This window comes from Triturus cristatus, chromosome 4_2, assembly GCF_964204655.1.
Source record: "Triturus cristatus chromosome 4_2, aTriCri1.1, whole genome shotgun sequence".
Lineage (NCBI taxonomy): Eukaryota > Metazoa > Chordata > Amphibia > Caudata > Salamandridae > Triturus > Triturus cristatus.
The window spans coordinates 306,233,581-306,253,205 of NC_140586.1; the positions used below are offsets into that span (position 1 = coordinate 306,233,581).

Below are 19,625 nucleotides of genomic sequence, written 5' to 3' on the forward strand. Positions count from 1 at the left end.
TTGGTTAACAAAAACAGATTGTAAGGAACATTATATATGATAAGCTGATATGTTGAAAAGTGAAGCACACTTCCTCTCTTGTTTAGCAACATTGTGTGCTGAACTTCTGACCTGTGTGCTCAGTGCAGTGTTCCTTGACCTGTTTCTATGGTAACAGGCAGAAGACAGATTGGGGGAAGGGTTGAAATGTATTTCAGTTGGAAAGGGTTGAAATGTTTAACCAATAGAAATGTGTGTTTGCTTTTGAGTTTATGTGTGAAGGATTGTGATTTGATGTTTACATGTATATGTGTGGAAAAAGAAAGGGAATCTTTTCCATTCTTTGTTTTTGCGGAGACGTGCACAGTGCAGAGATTCTGTAAAAGAAAATATGGTGAGTGACTGATATACTTCTTAATCTACAAAACAACTTGAAAGATGAGTTATTTAATTGTGTGGGGATGTATGTAGACTATTTTGATTTTAATCAGACTAATGTTTTTCTCCTGCTAAAGTGTAGGGAGTACTTTTTTTTTCTCTACAATCTTATTGACCGTGTGTGTGCATGTAGAAACCATTCTGTGATAAGCATTTGTGTTTTTCATGTGTTTGCAGACAGATAACTGTGCAGTTTTTATATTTTGGTAGAATTAGAAACCAGTCATTGTTTATGAATTTGTGAAATGAGTTATGTTATGTTTCTATACTGAAATGTAGTACTTCTTCTAGATGAAGAAATGTGTTTTGGTATAGTGCAAGGGATAGTGTTGTTTGTCTAGAATCACACAGTGAGTATGTGTGCATTTGGGAACCACTGTGAGAGAAGCATTTGGTAACATTGTGTATTTGCTGACAGATAACTGTTTTAAAACCCGTCATGTTGTCAAGTTTTAGTAGAATTATAAGCAAGTTATGGCTTATGCTTTTATTAAATGAGTCAGGCTTTGACAGAAAAGTGCAGTCCTGGAATATGTAGATTATGTGCAGTTCCCTTACCACTTGCACTGTAGTGAATTAGTTTTGGTAAACTCCTAGGAATAGTGGTGCTTGTCTAGAATCACACTGTGAGTTAGTGTGTATTTGGGATCACTGTGAGAGAAGCATTTGGTAACATCGTGTATTTTCTGACAGATAACTTTTTTAAAACCTGTCATGTTGTCAAGTTTTAGTAGAATTAGAAGCCAGTTTTTGCTTATGCTTTTATTAAATGAGTCAGGCTTTGACAGAAAAGTGCAGTCCTGAAATATGTAGATTGTGTGCAGTTCCCTTATCAGTTCCACAGTAGTGAATGATTTTTGGTAAAGTCCTAGGTATAGTGGTTGTTTTCTACAATCACACTGTGAGTCTGTATGCATTTGGGAACCACTGTGAGAGAAGCATTTGGTAACATTGTGTATTTTTTAGCAGATAACTCTTTTAAAACCTGTCATGTTGTCAAGTTTTAGGAGCATTAGAAGACAGTCTTTGCTTATGCGTTGATTAAATGAGTCAGGCTTTGACACAAAAGTGCAGTCTTGAAATATGTACATTGTGTGCAGTTTCCTTACCACTTCCATAGTAGTGAATGAGTTTTGGTAAACTCCTAGGGATAGTGGTTGTTGTCTAGAATTACACTGTGAGTCTGTGTGCATTTGGGAACCACTGTGAGAGAAGCATTTGGTAACATCATGTATTTGCTGACAGATGACTGTTTTAAAACCTGTCATGTTGTCATATTTTATCAATGCATAAGCAAAGACTGGCTTCTAATGCTACTAAAACGAGTCAGGCATTGACAGTAAAGTGCAGTATTGAAATATGTAGATTGTGTGCAGTCCCTTTACGCCTTCCATGAGTTTTGGTAAACTCCTAGGGATAGTGGTGCTTGTCTAGAATCACACTGTGAGTTAGTGTTTATTTGGGAACCACTGTGAGAGAAGCATTTGGTACCATTGTGTATTTGCTGACAGATAACTGTTTTAACCTGTCATGTTGTGAAGTTTTAGTAGCATTAGAAGACAGTTATGGCTTATGCTTTGATTAAATGAGTCGGGCTTTGACAGAAAAGTGCAGTCCTGAAATATGTAGATTGTGTGCAGTTCCCTTACCACTTGCACTGTAGTGAATGAGTTTTGGTAAACTCCTAGGGATAGTGGTGCTTGTCTAGAATCACACTGTGAGTTAGTGTGTATTTGGGATCACTGTGAGAGAAGCATTTGGTAACATCATGTATTTTCTGACAGATAACTGTTTTAAAACTTGTCATGTTGTCAAGTTTTAGTAGGATTAGAAGCCAGTCTTTGCTTATGCGTTGATTAAATGAGTCATGCTTTGACACTAATGTGCTGTACTTAAATATGTAGATTGTGTGCAGTACCATTAACTCTTCTAGACTAGTGAATGAGTTTTGGTAAACTGCTAGGGATAGTGTTGCTTGTCTAAAATCACACTGTGAGTCTGTGTACATTTGGGTTAGGATTGTGAGAGAAGCATTTGGTAACATAGTGTATTTGATGACAGATAACTGTTTTAAAATCGGTCATGTTGTCAAGTTTTAGTAGCTTTAGAAGCTATTCTTTGCTTATGCATTGATAAAATGAGTCAGGGTTTGACACTAAAGTGCAGTACCATGTACTATTCTATTCACTGTGCCAGAACTGAAAATTTAAAAGTTTTACCCAGGCACTAACCTAGTAGTAGTCTGATGACTTAGTCAGTTTCCAAGTCCTCATGTTGTGAACCATACATTATCACATAGATTGTTTCAAATGTCTATGCAGTATGCATGCAGTCTTCTAACATACTATACACTTGTCTTTCACATTTTCAATTCGCTAGTCAGTATCCATACACTTCCAGGAAACACCCTATAACTCCCTTTGCAGTCCTCTAATGACCCATTCAGCATCATGTACTAATCCATTCACTGTGCGAAAACTAAAATACTTATAAATTCACCAAGATACTATCTTTGCAGTACTCTAATCATTCAGTCAGTGCCTAAGTATTCATGCACTGAGCCAGGCCTTATCACATGGACTGCTTTAAATGCCTATGCAGTATGGATGCAGTCCTCTAATCACCTACACAGTTGTGTTTCACACCTTCAATTCCCTGGTTAGTATTGATACACTTCTAGAAAACATCCTGTCACTGCCTTTGCACTCCTCTAGTGACCCATTCAGTACCAAGTACTAATCCATTCCCTGTGCGAAAAGCCTACCACTTATAAATTCACCTAGGGACTCTCCTTGCTGTACTCTAATCATTCAGTCAGTACCCAAGTAGTCATGCAGTGAGCCAGGTCTTACCACATGGACTGCTTTAAATGCCTATGCAGTATGGATGCAGTCCTCTAATCACCTACACAGTTGTGTTTCACACCTTCACTTCCCTGGTTAGTATTCATACACTTCTAGCAAACACCCTGTCACTCACCCAGTGTGTCTCCTTATAGTACTGTAATCATTTAGTCAGTTAGCATGTAGTGTTTTAGTGAGGTAGGCTTTAGGGCATGAACTGCTTCAAAGTAGTATGCACTATGCATGTAGTGTTTAACCATTGTCACACTTGTGGTTCAGGGCTATAGTTTCTTAGTCAGTATTTATATAAAATGTGTTTGTACAGTAATGGAATAGTATAAATTTGAAAGTTATTAATATACATTTATTTGTGATTTTTTTTTACAGATACAGAACAGGAGTGTTTTTCATCTGTTTGCACTCTTCTTGTGCAAGATTATTTGGATGAAGGGTCCTTAGATGTTTCATCATACTAGCTGTGCTGCACGAGTATTTTTTGTTAGGATCCCCTCATAACAGAACTCTTTTGAAAATCTTGCGCGTGACAAAGGTGGCATTGGTCTTTGTTTGCCCCTCGAGAAAAGTAGAAAATTTCCACATCACTGAAGGAAAACGTTGTGGGCGTGGTGCATCCTCCAAAAATTCATCTTTAGATTCGGTGAATATTTTAAAGCGACATCATTTACAGTTTTTGTAAGTTAAAGTTAAAAAATGTTGTTAGCTGTGTGCATTTTATATATCTGTGATTTGTATCTTGTTTTTTTTTTTGAGAATAGCATGTTGAGTTTTTTTTAACAATCTTTGAGATTGTGTTTTTTTTGCCCGCTGTTAAGTGATGAGTACGATTGAAATCACTATTTTTAGTGAAATTTAATATATTCTGAGAACAGCAAAAAAGGCAAAAAAAATACTTTGTGGAAATTATGCTGTGTTGTAAAAAATGTATTATTACATGTTATAATGTTTTTTTCCTTTTCTTTCACAGATCCAAATTTTAAAATAAGCAATTTTTAAGAATTTAGATTGGAATGAAAATGTGAAAAAAAATGTGTACCATTTTTTATTCCTATTACTGTGAAGGTAAGTTTAACTAAGTCTCAATATGCTGAATGGGGAGGTCTGCAAGAAGCTACAAAGTGGAAACATGTTTCTAAAAACACTCTGTTTATACCTATGTAGTTTTGAAATCTGACCATAATCAGATATCATGTGACCTGCAAAAAAAGAGATTTGAGGGGTTCATAATATTTCCTATTTTAGCTATTGAAGGACCGCAATTATTCCAATCATTCTTCTTCGAACATCTTTGCAGACAAAACTCTGTGCTTACCTTTTATCTTCGCAAGGAATTTTAAAAACGGAAATATGTCACTTTTTGTAACATAGTTATTGTGTAAGATACTCTTTCATATTTACAAAGAGAGGAAAAGGCACTCTGTGCACTTTTTATACTCCATGTAAATACAACCTCATCATGCAGACCACTTTGTTTTGAAAGGGTGTTCTATAAGTGTTGTTGTGCATGATTGCACTGAATACTCATAGAACAAGACACATGTCTAGATTTATCAGAAATCTTAAATCTCGATATGTGTGTGAATGGTGCACCATTCTAAAATTGGTGTAGGAAAGACCAACAAGGAGAATTGTTTTCACTTCTCCACATTTTTATATCTTCAATGCATGCTGAAATGTTCAGCATACATTGAAGGAGCAAAATGCATTTTCTCATTGTTTTTGTGCAGGAAGGTGTGTCTTCCTGCAGAAAAACAAACAGCACATGACACAGATATCCTTGCACTATGGTGCAAGGGTGCCTGTGTCACCACATGGCTGCAGTTTAAGCAGCCGTGCAGACAGAAGCATAGATTTGCAACATATTTATGTACATATGTTGCATCCCTGTGCTTCAGAAGTACTACAGCACACTGCAGTTAAAGAGGTTACTGTGTGATGCTGCAGCACTTCCTCATACTTCTGCACTTATACATTCACCATACGTTACTAATGCACTCATTCAGTCAATTACGTACTACACATACATTCATCTAAACTAACACTAACAAAGAAATTTAGCTCTTTTTTTAAACCAGGAAAGTTAGTTCTTACAAGAACTTTTTTTTTCTTCTTTCTTCTTTTATAATTTTTTGGGGGTTTTCTGAACAATTTTTAATTTTTTTTGGTTTTTCTGCAAAAAAAAACACAAAAAAAACAGGAGAAACCAAACAATGAACATCAGGGAACAATAAAAATAAAAAAAATAAAAAAACTAGCAAATGTGACTTTCTTGGAGGCGGCAGATCAGATCGATCGACTGCTCACCATAGCACAAAGTCGCATTGCACTTAGTGCAGAGCACTTTTAAAAATTGAAATTGAGGACGGATGTCCAAGGTTTGGGCTGATGGATGCACTCTTGAGGTGCTCGACTGTGATGAGGTGGATGGCGCAGGAGCAGGAGTGTTTCTCATCCGTCGGCACTCTTCTCGTGCAAGATTGTTTGGATGAAGGGTCCTCATGTGCTTCATCATACTTGACACGCCGCAAGAGTATTTCTTGTTAGGATCCCCTCGCGACAGGACTCTTTTGCAAATCTTGCTGGTGACCAAGGTGGTATTGGTCTTATTCTGCCCCTCGGGAAAAGTAAAAAATTTCCACACCACTGAAGAAAAACGTTCTTTGGGTGGTGCCTCCGCCAAAAATTCATCCTCAGAAGTATGAGGTGATGCAGGTGATGCCTGCTGCCCTGAAACCATTTTTGGTTGAAAAAAGTTAGAGCTAAGTGTAAACTTAGTCTAAAAAATCCTCTTCTCTCCAAAGAGATGGTGCTCTAAAGAAGGTCAAAGAAGAATGATTGAAATGGGTGGGGTCTTTCAATAGTTAGAAGAGGAAGTGTAATGAACCAATCAAATCTCTTTTTTTGCAGGTCACATGGGATCCGCGCACCCTGCGCTTACGCAGCATGCACCCAGCGCGCATCCGCGAAATTGAATGAAATTTTTTTATAGGATTAGATGAAAAATTATATTAGTTTTAAGACTAGTTTAGAGTTTGTCTTCAATTAATATTCACATGAAATACATATATATGTGTTTTTAAATGTTAAATATTTCGCGGGATCCGCGCACCTACCGCGTCATAGACGCAGATGACGCATCGCGGAAGCGCGTAAACGTCGCATTACGTACATCGAACGTGTCGGGTATACGCTGGGAGTCGCGTACCGGTCGCATTGCGAGCGCGCACTAAACACGTACTCAACGCATACCATATGCGGATGCTATTGTGTAGGGATCGGGAACGGTGCGCGGATCCAAAAACATTGAAAAAAATATATAAAATAAAGTTTTGCACATATAGTTAAAAACATATATTTTGAAAAATATAAAAAAATATGTTTGAAAAACCCATTAAGTTCAAATAATATTTTTTAATTTTTAAAAGAATTAATTGAAAAAATAAGTTTAAGAAATGGTGATAAAAAAGTATTTAAAAAAAAATGTAATTAATGAAATTGACACACTGAATTTGAAAAATATACAAATCCAATCAAAATCATTAAACATGATATCTTCAGAGATAAGTTATAGATAGGAATTAGCATTTAAAAAACCTTTGAAATTCACTGAAAAAAACCATAGGTTTTATGCACGTTATAGTTAGGAATTGGCATTTAAAAAAAACCTTTGAAATTCACTGAAAAAAAAACAAAGGTTTTAGGGGCGTTATAGTTCGGAATTGGCATTTAAAGAACCTTAGAAATTCACTGAAAAAACCATAGGTTTCAGGGGTGTTATAGTTATCTGGACATTTCCCTCGTACAAAACCCTAGAAATTCCCCTGTTATAGTTAGTTCAGCTAACTATAACTCGCGCCCCCGCAATGCACTGCTAATGACGTCACATATTACATCACTCATGACATGGTCAGTGACATCACTGATGACATCACTGATGACATCTCAAATGACATCACTGATGACGTCATCCAGTGAGTATGTGTTTCTGTAAAGTTTTAATATGTTTACTATATATAGGGAAAGGCCTGTTGAAGAATGAGTGGGTGTACAAGTGTGTGAATGGATGATTTTGTAGGTGTGTAACTGACTCTATAAGTGAGACATTAAATGTATCTTACTACAGACTAGTGACTACACTGTGTGAATGTCTGTATGTGTCTGTGTGTTGGTGTATAAGTGGCTGCATGGTTTTGTGAATAGCTATATGAGTGTCTATATGGGTTATTGATTGGTTGTCTGAGTATCTGTATGGGTGCCTGAGTGTTTGTGTGCGTAGGCTGTATGTGACTGTGCATAGATGTGTTAGTGGATGATTCTATGGGTGCATGGTTTTAAGAGTGCATCTGTGATGAACTGTATGGTTGAGTGAGGGTATGTATGGGTGTGTTAGGGATTGAATGTGTATCTCAGTGGTACATTTGTGACTAACTACATATGTGAAAGGCAGTATATATGCGTGTAAGAGTATATAAGTGGGTATATGTGAGAGTGTGTGATTGTGAGAGTGGCTGTATGGATGAGTGTGTGCTTGTATCAATGATTGTATAAGAGCGTAAGAATGTGGTACTATTTTTATGAGTAAGTGAACTGGAGTGTGTATAACTGCATAGGTGAGTAAATGGGAGTGTAATTAATTATTTGCATGACTGACTAGGTGTGAGAGTACCTCTATAGATGATTGGTGGTGTGTGAGTGTCTTTGTAGGTGTATAAATGCATATGATAGTCTTGTACGGAGTGACTAAGTATGAGTGACTGTACAGGTGAATGAGTGGAGGTGTATGTAGACCTAAGAGTTAATAAGTGGGTATGTAGTTATTGGTATTGGAGTATCTATGGTTTTGAGAATGGACGTCTGAAATTTTGAGTTGGTGTATCAACGGTTAAATTAGGGTGTGAGAAGATGCAGTAATGTATCACATGGATGATGTCATCAGTGATGTCATCAGTGATGTCATTTGAGATGTCATCAGTGATGTCATCAGTGATGTCACTGACCATGTCATGAGTGATGTAATATGTGACGTCATCGGCAGTGCATTGCGGGGGCGCAAGTTATAGTTAGCTGAACTAACTATAACAGGGGAATTTCTAGGGTTTTGTACGAGGGAAATGTCCAGCTAACTACAACACCCCTGAAACCTATGGTTTTTTCAGTGATATATATATAGTTTAATCAATCAATCAATAGGTCTTATAAATCATGATTTGTCACCCCAGGGGTCTCCATTGATGGGGCTCTGAGAGCCTCGATCGGATGGCCATGACGGTCGAAGAGACAGGTCTTGAGCTTCTTCCTGGAATCTTCCAGTGATGGGTAGGTGCGTAGGTTGAGTGGGAGGTCATTCCAGGACTTGGTGATGTAGGAGAAGGAACGACCTCCATAAGGGCTTCGACAGATGCAGGGGATGTGAGCCAGGGAGAGGGTGGAGAATCATAGCTCCCTGGGTGGTTGATGGAACGTCAGGCGGTGGCTGATGTAGCCTGGTCCGGCTTTGTGGAGGGCTTCATAGGTGTGTGTGTGTTGAGCTTGAAGAGGCATCTTTCCTGGACGGGGAGCCAGTGGAGAGCCCTGATATAAGGAGAGATGCTTGTACTTCTGGGGAGCTAAAGGATGAGTCTTGTTGCCATGTTCTGGATTGTGTGGAGGCAGTTTAGGAGCTGTTTGGTGGTTCTAGCATAGAGTACATTGCTGTAGTCAAGTCAGCTGGAGATGAGGGCTTGGGTAATTGTCTTCCTGGTTGAGACAGGGATCCATTGGAAGATCTTGCAGAGGATGTGGAAGCAGGCAGAGGAGACGGCGTTGATCTGCTGTTTCATAGTCAATTGATTGTCCAGGATGATTCAGTGGTTGCCTGTGTGGTCGGAAGGGCAGGGTGTGGGGCTGAGAGCGGCGAGCCACCATGTGTTGTCCCATGGGAAGGCCTTGTTTCTGAAGATGAGGACCTCTGTTTTGCCGAAGTTGATCTTTATCTAGTTGGCCTTCATCCAGATCCACGTGGTGATGTCGGGCATGGTGTTACGGAAGTTGGCTCTGTTGGTGTCGATGTCTTCTGTGAGGGAGAGGACGATCTGTGTGTCGTCAGCTTAAGAGATGATGATGAGTCTGTGGGTACGGGCGATGTCTGCAAGTGATGTAATGTAGGTGTGGTGAGGCTGAGGCAGGAGCCATTGGGGACGCCACAGATGATACCTTTGGGTGCGGAGGAGAAGGGTTGTGTGGATCCTCTGTGTTCGTTCAGAGGGAAAGGAGGAGATCCAGCTGAGTGCGTTGCCTTGGATGCCAATGTGGTGGAGTCTGGTGATGAGGGTGTGGTGGGAGACAGTGTCAAAGGCCGCCGAGAGGTCACAGACGATGAGGGTAGCTGGTCCACCTAGGACAACACTGCATCTGATGTCATCCATGGCTGCGATCAGGGTGGTCTTGGTGCTGTCGTTGAGCCGGGAGCCTGATTGGGAGGGATCGAGCAGGTGGTTCTCCTCGAGGTAGTCTGCAAACTGGTGGGCTTTTTCCAAGACCTTGGTGGGGAATGGGAGTAGCGAGATGGGGCGGTTGAGGTTGGTGGGTTGGGAGACGAAGTTGCTGTAGATGTCGGAGATCTTGTGGTGAGAGTAGTCCGCCAGAGTGTCGCAGAGGGCTTGAGAGGGGTGAACCGTGTTCTTGGTGGCAGAGGGGCAGGAGAATTCTCTGACAATGCTGAAAATTTCCTTGGTGTGCTTGGCGCTCGCCTTGATGCAGTTGGTGAGGGCTTCCTTCTTGGCCTCCCTGAGATTGGAATGATAGCTGTTGAGGACGGATCTGAAGGTGTTGAGGTTAGTGAGGGACTTACTGGAGCACCAGTTTCTTTCTAGTTTCTTGCAGTGGCGTTTGAGGGTCAGTAGTTCAGGGGTGAACCAACTAGTGTGCTTGGCGGATCTGTTGCTGGTGGTTGCCCTCAAGGGGGCGATCGTGTTGGCGGCTGTGGAAATCTATTTGGTGAAGTTCTGGATGCTGAGTTCGAAGGTGTCTGAGGGGACGGGTCTTGATTCTTTGAGGGCGGTGCTCCAGAGGAGTTCCATGAATCTGCTCCAGTTTCGGCGAGGGTGGCTGGGAGGTCCAGTAGGGGCTTTGACCGGGCCATCGTGGTTGAAGTGAATTATGTTGTGGTCTGTTCAGATCATCTTGGTTGTGTGGGAGTACTTGACTCTGTCGCTGGTGGGGAAGATGGGGTCCAGTGTGTGTCCTGCACTGTGTATTGGGGTTGTGACCAGCGGTGTGTGGTTAATGTTGCTCATGGTCTCTAGGAGAGTGGTGGAGTTGGCGTCGCTGGGGTTTTCTAGGTGGAAGTTCAGGTCTCCCAGGAGGATGTAGTGGTTGGTGTCAATCCCCAGGGGGGCGATGAAGATCGAGATAGAGTTGCAAAAGCTGGGACCGGGGCCCGGGAGTCTGTAAACAAGGGTTTCTCTGAGGGTAGTTTTGGCATCTAGTATGATCTGGAAGTTGAGGTGTTCTATGATCGGTGTCGTGGTCCAGGGCGGTGCATTTGAGGTAGTCCCTGTAAAAGATGGAGATGCCTCCGCTGTGTCTGCCAGGGTAGTCTTAGTGGATCATCTTGATTCTAGGGGGCGTCGCAGTGGTGATGTTGGTTGCTGATGAAGAGGTGAGCCAGGTTTCTGTGATAAACACACGTCGGGCGAGGGTGGTTATGGTGTCCCAGATTTACGTGGCGTGCTTGCAGAGGGATCGGCCGTTGAGTAGTGTGTAGTGGAGCTGCGGACTCTGGTCAGGTGTCGGCTGAATGGGGTCCTCATGTCTCAAGTGATGCAGCAATGGTGGCAGGAGTGTGGCAAGGCGATGCTGTATTTGGTGTCTCGGGTACTGGGGTCAAGGGTTCGGATCTCACCTGAGTAGTACCAAAGGTACTTTAATGTAATAAATATTAAATATTTTAATATATACCAATAATATAATGTTCATTAAATAAATCTCAATAATATTTAATACTATATATAAATATATACTTATATAAACACACATATATATATATGTGTGTATGTATATATAATAAATATTTTACATTTAGTTGATTTGTTTAATTTTTAAATTTACTACTATAAAAAGCACAATGTATATTACATACATAGATATTACATAAAACATAAAATCATTAACTTTTCGATTCCAAAGCATTAAATAAATTACCAAATAAAATTTTTTAAAAATTAAAACACAAAAAGACACTTACAGAAACATTATAAAAATCTAAAAACAAATAATAATATGACCAAATACTATAAAATTGAAATTGTGAAAAAATATTAATAATACATATATTTAACCAATATTAGAAAATATCTTGGGGTCTGGGAATAATCGATATACTATTCCCACTACAGTTTATGCAACAATAGACAAAATATAGGACTCTGGAGGGGTTACATTTACTATTCCCACTGCAGTATGTGCAACAGTTGGGAAAGTATTGGACTGAGGAAGGGTTACATTTACTACTCCTACTTCAGGCTGTGCAACAGTCAGTAAACTACTTCACTTGAAATACATTACATATTTAAATAACCCTATTCATTTAGAACAAAATATAAAAACTCCTAATCTAAACTTTTTACTTAACATAATATATGATATATATAAATATATATATACATTGAATCAATGTACAAAATTCATAAACAAGGTCATAATTAATCTTCATTTAAAAAAAGAATGCTCATTTGATCGTTACCTAACTTGTCACCCTATATTCCTACAAACCTAGCAATTCACACCTAAAATAAATAAGTATAACACAATTGATAATCAATGACATAATGAATTAACAATTTATAATCAATTGTTAATTAATTATTACTTAATTAACTTCCCACCCTACAAACCCAGCAGTCAACACCTAAATTATAACTAAAATATATACAATTATTACACAATTTACATAATTATTAATCAATTAAATATATACTATTCATTAATAAAAAACAAATTTGTATTGTTACTTAATTAACCTCCCATCCTATACCCCTACAGACCTAGCAAACCATAACTAAAATAAATCAGTATTACATAATGTACATACACAGGTAATAATCAATTCAATAGTTAATAATAAGAACTGTTTATTGACTATGACTTAATGAAATTCCTACCCTATACCCCTACAAACATAACAGCCTGCACCTAAAATATAACTAACATATTTGATTATTACACAATGTACATAATTAATAATCAATTAAATAATAATAAACTAACAATTAATTGTTGATTATTAGCTAATAAACTTCCTAACCTATACCCCTACCAACATAGCAACCCGCTCCTACAATATAAGTAAAATAAATTAGTATTACATAATATACATAATTAATATCACAATCAGACTTACTTTAAAAGTATTAATTAAATCATAATTACTATTTAACTAACTTCCCATCCTATCCTCCTATAAACCCAACAACCTGCTACAACGCTATAAATTACTTTTAGCAATTAAATTAAAACTTCTATAATCACTTAAAATTCCAAACCATATTTAAAAAAATGAATCAACAATTACACAAACAGTAACACATAAAATTAATATATGAACTAAAACACATTAAAATCACTAACAAACAATATTTTTACACCTATACTATTGAAAACAACAACAGTATAACTTCCCTGAAAAAACAATATTCTTAACAATGATATTTCTGCATCTCAATATTTTTGTATAACAATATTTTTTCCTGATATTTCTGTCTCCAGATAAGTACAACTCAATCGTTTGTCCAAATGCCCTTCAGATTCAGGTGTTTGCAGGGTTTGCTGTACATACTTCCACCAATTCCGCTTCTGTTGAAAGTCCTGCGGAAGGTGCAGGAGGATTGGACACAGCTGATTACTGCACATTGGGCAGGCAGGGCCTGTTGGCACTCGGCATTCAGCCACCTTTTCCTCACTCTTGTTGAGTGGATCCTCCGTTTCGGCAGGATGACTAGATCCTCTGTCTCAATCCCCGGATGCTTTAGCTGCACACATGGAGTGTGAGCAGTGCTAACGAGTCCTTTTGCCTGTCTAATGAAATTGTGGACATAATATTATCTGCCAGGAGACCTGCTACAAAATCTTTTAATACAAGGCACTGGAACACATTTGTTTGATTGGTGAGAGTCAGAAGGCCTCAATCCCTTTAAACCCAACCTTTCCAATGTGCAGCGATTCACATTGTGTCTTGCACAAGATAGGGCATGGGATAGAGCTTTGCAAGATAGTAGGAGTGGTGACCCAGATACTTTTAGAAGTGAATTGTTGATTAGGCCTTCTTGAGCACTGACCTGTGGTGGATGGTAGGGGGAAGGGGTGAGTCAGCATATTTTGTTGTTACAAGTGAAGAAGTTACTAGGTAAGGCCAGCAAGTTTTCTCTGTCCCCGATTGCTACTTCTGGAAGGATGAAGACAGCCAGGTGCAGAGACACCACACTCCATTAAGCCCATGTGTCTGATACTCCTGCTTGCAGCCAGCATCATCACAACCTATTGTGAGAACCATCATGTTGTACAAAAGTTGTTACTGCTCGATAGCCAGAAAATTACATGTGAAAGAGAACTACCCAAACCTGTTACAAGACAGTACATAGTGGATACACAATGGAAAACAAATAAAAAGTTGGGATTCAGACCTGCTCTAAGTTGATACATAGACCAAGGAACGCTGTGCTCCACAAATTACTTGAAGAGCTTCTGCGAGACCAAGGCTGATGGCAGCTGGTCTCCCAGGGACATCCCTTGAAGTAAAAGCAGCTTGTTTGAAAAACTGTGGGTTAGATTAGTGTATAGAAGCCTGGCTTCCTTCTCATAGAGAGAAGGAGAGTACTTGGCCCTGTAAGTGATTTAACAGTCCAGAAATAGCAAATAAGTTGTGCTCCTAGTGTGGCACCCAGAAGATGATGAATCACCAGGATGGAAGCGATCACCTGATCTACATCAGCAGTTCATGTAGCAAACTCTGTGAAGAAAACTACAAACCCAACAAAAGTGTGTTGCCCGGCACCATCACATTGGATCCAGAGGGACTTATGCTTCCACTTTCCAGCATGCAGTGTATCCTGTGAAGGTCATTGTTCCTTCTGTGGTGGGTAAACTGATGCAGAGCCTCGAGGCAGCATTGCTGAAGACAAACCTGACACCAACCAGTCTTGGGCTGTTCATTCAAGAGACCCAAGCATGGGACAAGGCTTCCGTCCCTGGTCCCATGGGGCTATTGAAAACACTGCTGGCATGAACCCAACAAGCATGTCAGCCACCACAGCACTGAGCTGCATCCCCTGCAAACAGGTAACACAGACCCTGTAGTCAAAAAGTTGACTGCATCTTGAACTGTAAAGCTAAGCCTGCTGTGGGGAAGTAATATAGCTAGTGTGAACTTTTTTGGGGCTCTAGATTAAATGAACCAATCTACAAGCCCGCTAACCTGGTGGCTGCATAGTGAACTTGCACCTATGACTATTTTAACTAATGACCTACTACTCATGCTATGTACCACAGAGATTGAGGTTCCTTAAGAAACACAAATAGACATTGGAGGTGGTTGGACCCCAAGAACACATAGATGGGATAATCAACCCTTGTACTTAACCCCCATTACTGTGTGTAGTATTAAATTTTACTATGGCAGTAAAGTATTCTATTTTTATAAACAAAAGCACTGGTTTGGACAGTGAATTATTGTGTCTGCTCTTTAAATATTGAGTGCTGGATCTTCTAACTCCACGTTCTCCACCTGCGAACCCTTTGGCTGCTTGCCCTCCCAACCAGGAGAGTCAAAGGTGGAGTGGGTACACTTGGCACATTTTGCTGAGCCTTACATATCCCATGACACCAGAGTCAAATGATCCCAACTCCCACATTTGTGGCCCAATAGCCCCTGAAGGAGGTCTGACTGTTACTTATCCACCCTACTTCCCTCCTTATTCTACCAAAGAAGAGGAGCAAAGCAGCTCTGTACACTTGGCCTCTGACATGGCTTGTTCTATTACGTTGATCGCTGTTGATGGGAGAGAGTAGATGATCAACTCTTTGTGGGCTTCAATGTGGTTAAAAAGCGCAAGAGGGTGACCAAATGCACCATTACTCACTAGTTCATTCTCAGTATCAAGATCTGCTAGGCCTTGGCCAAGAAAGACCTTTCAAAGGGCATTTGAGCTAGTTTCACTGGGGCCATGGCTGCTTTCATGGCTCCCACCAGAGGGTTTCCGGTGGTTGATATCTGGTGGGCAGTCACATGTTCCTACCTGCATACTTTTGCCCACCATTACTACCTCATGGTTGAGGCATGCAGTGCCTTTGTCAGGGCTGTGTTGCATGAATACCTTGATTGATTGGTACGTGTCTATCCAACCTCCCAGGAAGATATTACTTGGCGACTCGTTCATAAGGTAAGGAATCTGTTGGAAGATGTACTCATTAAAAAGAAAAGTTACATACCTGCAGAATTATTATTTCTGGTGGATATATAATCTGCCCGCAGATTTTTAACTGTCCTCCCTCCTCCCCGAACAAGTTAGTCACTGGCATAATAGGATCCCACAGTATGCAACAGTATGCAAACGTTATGTTCAGCTATTGTCATTATTGCTGTCTTGGGTCCTTCCACCCGCATTGATGGGGAGCGAAAAAACTACAAGGAACTGACCCTTGTGCACCTGATGTCATCATATCCGGCGGAGGGTGGAGTCATGGCTTAAGTCACATTGCATTCCCTAGCAGCGCTGGAGAGCTATTGCTGAGGAAATGTTTTCTGGGGCAGGGAAGGATATTCATAAGATGTGGAATGTGCAGGAAGATTATGGGTCCACCAGAAATATTGTTAATGAATTTAAGTAACTTTGGGAGTACTTGGGGTGAATGACCATGTCTTTGGTAATCATTTCACTGAAGGATGGTGGGAGTGAGCCCTCATACTACTTGTTTAATTTAATGGTTAATGTTGATGTTCTTACCGTAGGGAGCAGCTGCTTCTTCATCCATTCTTGATCCTTCATATCAAGGGAGACAAAGTCCACTTTCAGAGCTAGGTACCCAGTTCCTAAAGAGAAGAAAGAGACCAATGTGTATAACTCAACCTCAATAACACTTCTGCCATTTGAGGCAAGAGGAGAATTTTTTGTCCTGGGCGCAACTGCTGATAATGTTGTCACAAACTGGGAGTCAAAACTATTGGGGGCAGTGTGCAATAAACTGAGAGTCAATGCTGATTAAGTCAGCTGTTCTAAAATGGCCACTCTCGTCAATAGGGCCTAGACTTTATAAAAGGGAACCAATGCTATTATGGTCAGTGCTTTAAAAAATGCCAAGAACTTCACAAAATGAGAGTCAATCCCATCTGGCCAATTGTTTTTCAAACGAGAAGCTCGTGCTGTTGAGTGCTGCACAAATTGGAAGCTAACCATATGAGGCCTTTGAACAGTCTGATAAAGGATCTTCATGGTTGGTTTTTCAAGAGCAAAATATAACAAATCAAGAAATTATGGTTTTTATTCCACAATGTGTATGTTTTATGTGTGAAGTGGGTGGGAGATGAGGTGCCTCTGAGCACAATGAGGGCCCTGCTGTCTCTAGGAGACCAACATAACTGTTGACTAGCGCTCAGTGCCAGGAGGTCACAGAAGATATAAAAAAGGCATCACGGGACAGGACGTCTGAGCTCCCGGCTCCGCAGCCCGTCTGCTGTTTACATGACATCCTGATCTTTAATCCTGCCTACGGCGCGAGCAAATGTAACCACGAATGCGCTGATACTTCCCGCATTCCTCCGATGTTCCCGCCGGCTTTTTTGGTCGAGGATTCATAGAGTTTGCCGACTTTGGACTTTGCCCACGCATTCTGGCCCGACCACCACCGCCGGACACCGCTTATCACGTACGGTGAGACGACCTGGGGCTGGACCGGCGCCGGGGGAAATGTGACCGGACGTGGAGTGGGCGGCCTGGCGGAGCCTTCTTCGCGACGGAGAGAATTCCTGTACGATTGGGTCCGGGCTGGCGAATCTTCCTTTGTCCTCCTACCAGCGGTCAGAGCGGTGACCGTTTGAGAGCGCCCACCACCCGCATTGCAACACAGCCGAGGGCTCTCCCATCGTGTGAGCCCCGTATAGCGAGCAGCAACTCCTCTTGCCCTCACTATTGTTCCTCCGTCCTATGGAGTCGCCCTCACCCCTCCGAGGTGGGCTGGCGGCGGAAATGGTGTCGGCGCCGGTCTGCTTCGCCGGAGAGGCGGAGGCCGCCATGTCCCTGACGCAGGCTTCACTGCCTGCTGTCGAGCTGGAGGGTGTCCCGGTGGCGCCTTTACATACAGTCGGCATGCTGCAGCAGGGAGCAGACCTGACCTATGGTGATATCCTTCTAGCCCTGGGGGACTTGCGGGCGACATGGTGCCAACGCACTCGAGAACTGGAGTGGAAGATCGATGCTGCTATGCCATCCAGGGAACTACTGCGGTTGTCTGACCCCCCAATGCCTCTCATTCCCTTTGAGGCGGATACAAATTGGCGACAGGGGGGTACTATGGATCGTCCTCTCCCTGGTTACAGTGTCGAGGGTTTGTCTAATGATCAAGTTGCAGATACAAAGCTCCCTTCCACTTTACAAGCTGAGACTCTGCCTCTGCGGGTGTTGCCGTGTCTGCCTCAACATCGCCGGAGTGTGTGCCGTTCGGTGGGGAAAACTGTGTTTGTCACTATCGATGTGGTGATGGTCTATGACTGGGAACTCTCGCTTCTTCTCCCTCTGCGTCTTCTTTGCCGTGAGCGGCCATCTTGCTCCTTTGTTCTGCCTGAGGTACACTCCCAGCGGCGGCCATGTTTGGTGGGGTCTCCGCGTTCAGGCCAGGGTTGATGTTGCCTCCCTTGATGATCCTGCTTGACCGCCTGGCATGACCCGGACTAGAATATTTGCTTATGTATCGGTTGTGCCGCATGTGTGTAAATTGCTACTGTTTACCGCGGGGGTGGATCTGTGGGGCCGCTCAGGATCGGGCCGGGGCTGGGCGATTTTCTTTAGTTTGCTGTACGTATTGGCGGGCGGGGACTAGGATGAGGCTGCTAATTATCTGCTTTGCTCGCACATTTGAAATGGAGTCTCCCCACCTGCCGCTTTGCTTGCTTCTTCAGTTGTGCTGATGATTTTCAGGGTGGGGGATGCTTAATGGGCTGTGGTGACCGGGAGTATGTAACATTTCCTCCTCCTGCCTTCTCTGGGAGTCGGAGACTGGGAGGTTATTTCCCACTCTCCGGACTCTCTTTCCTACTTGGGGTTCATTTGGGGCGACAGGCATGCCTATTGGGGGGGGGTGGGCCATGGCCTTCCGCTGGTATGCAGGGTGGGGGGATGGGATGTGTTCTATGTCTTCTTCGTCTCTATGGCCCTCTCTCTCTTTCTTTCTCCCTTCCTCTTTGGTTTCCTTTTCTTTTATGTTTCTTTGTTTCTTCGGGGTCGGGGTTCAGTGTTAGTAAGGAGCTTATTGTGTTTTATCATTCTGTGGTATAGTGTATGCTCTTCGTCCCTGGATGGTGGCCACCTGTCTCCTTACCAATGCCTTCCTATATAACGCTTCCTTCTGGGTGCTCCGTGAACGGTGATGTCTCTCCTGGTCAGTGATTAGCTTCGACTCTGTTCGAAGTACACTACGTTGTACTCGACAAAACCATAAAATTAAACCTTTTCTTATCCTGACATTATTGTTCTATGTTCTCCAATGTCATAGCGGCCGGCCCCGAGGGGGTTGTAGGCAGACGCTGTGTATTGTGCATCTATCGAAATAAAGGTTTTTAAAAAAAAAAAAAAAAAAAAAAAAAAAAAAAGGCATCACACCTTACGCATACATTTGTATGTTCAACTGCTTTTCACTGCAAATATGAGCCTAAATATTAGAGACACCACTGAATGGAGGATTGTGGAGCGAAAATGTATAGGAAGCATAAAGGTTTGGTGTGCATGAATGGAGATGGTTAACAAAAATGGACGATTCCAGTGAGAAGGAATGCACGCAACTGAAAAGGGCTGCCATTTATATAACTCAGGACCACCTTCTCTGAGACAAAAACAGCACTGGCAAAGCCAATAGGTTTGACTCGAATATATCAACACATATAAATGAGATCAATCACTGATGCTCTTTTCAGTCATTGCATGCACACATGTTGTTTATTATATTAAAGACTGCCATTTTGGAAGTGAGAATGCGAAGGAAATAGTAATAAAATAAGGATAATTTTATGTATAAAATATATGTCGGAAATAAAGAATTGAATGTGACAAACAGTGTGGTGATGATTGAGTGTACAATAGTCTCTCATGCATTTCAATTAAAGCA

The 19,625-nt window shown here is 41.5% G+C and overlaps 1 protein-coding gene across 1 annotated transcript in view; it reads right to left on the bottom strand.

The window, feature by feature from the left end:
* The window catches only part of LOC146833757 (uncharacterized), a 99,942-nt gene that overhangs the window by 39,884 nt on the left and 40,433 nt on the right, over nucleotides 1-19,625 (bottom strand). Inside the window, exon 5 of the mRNA XM_085600084.1 lies at nucleotides 16,256-16,341. Within this exon, the coding sequence (XP_085456210.1) occupies nucleotides 16,256-16,341 (86 nt within the window). The remainder of the gene's footprint in view (nucleotides 1-16,255; nucleotides 16,342-19,625) is intronic.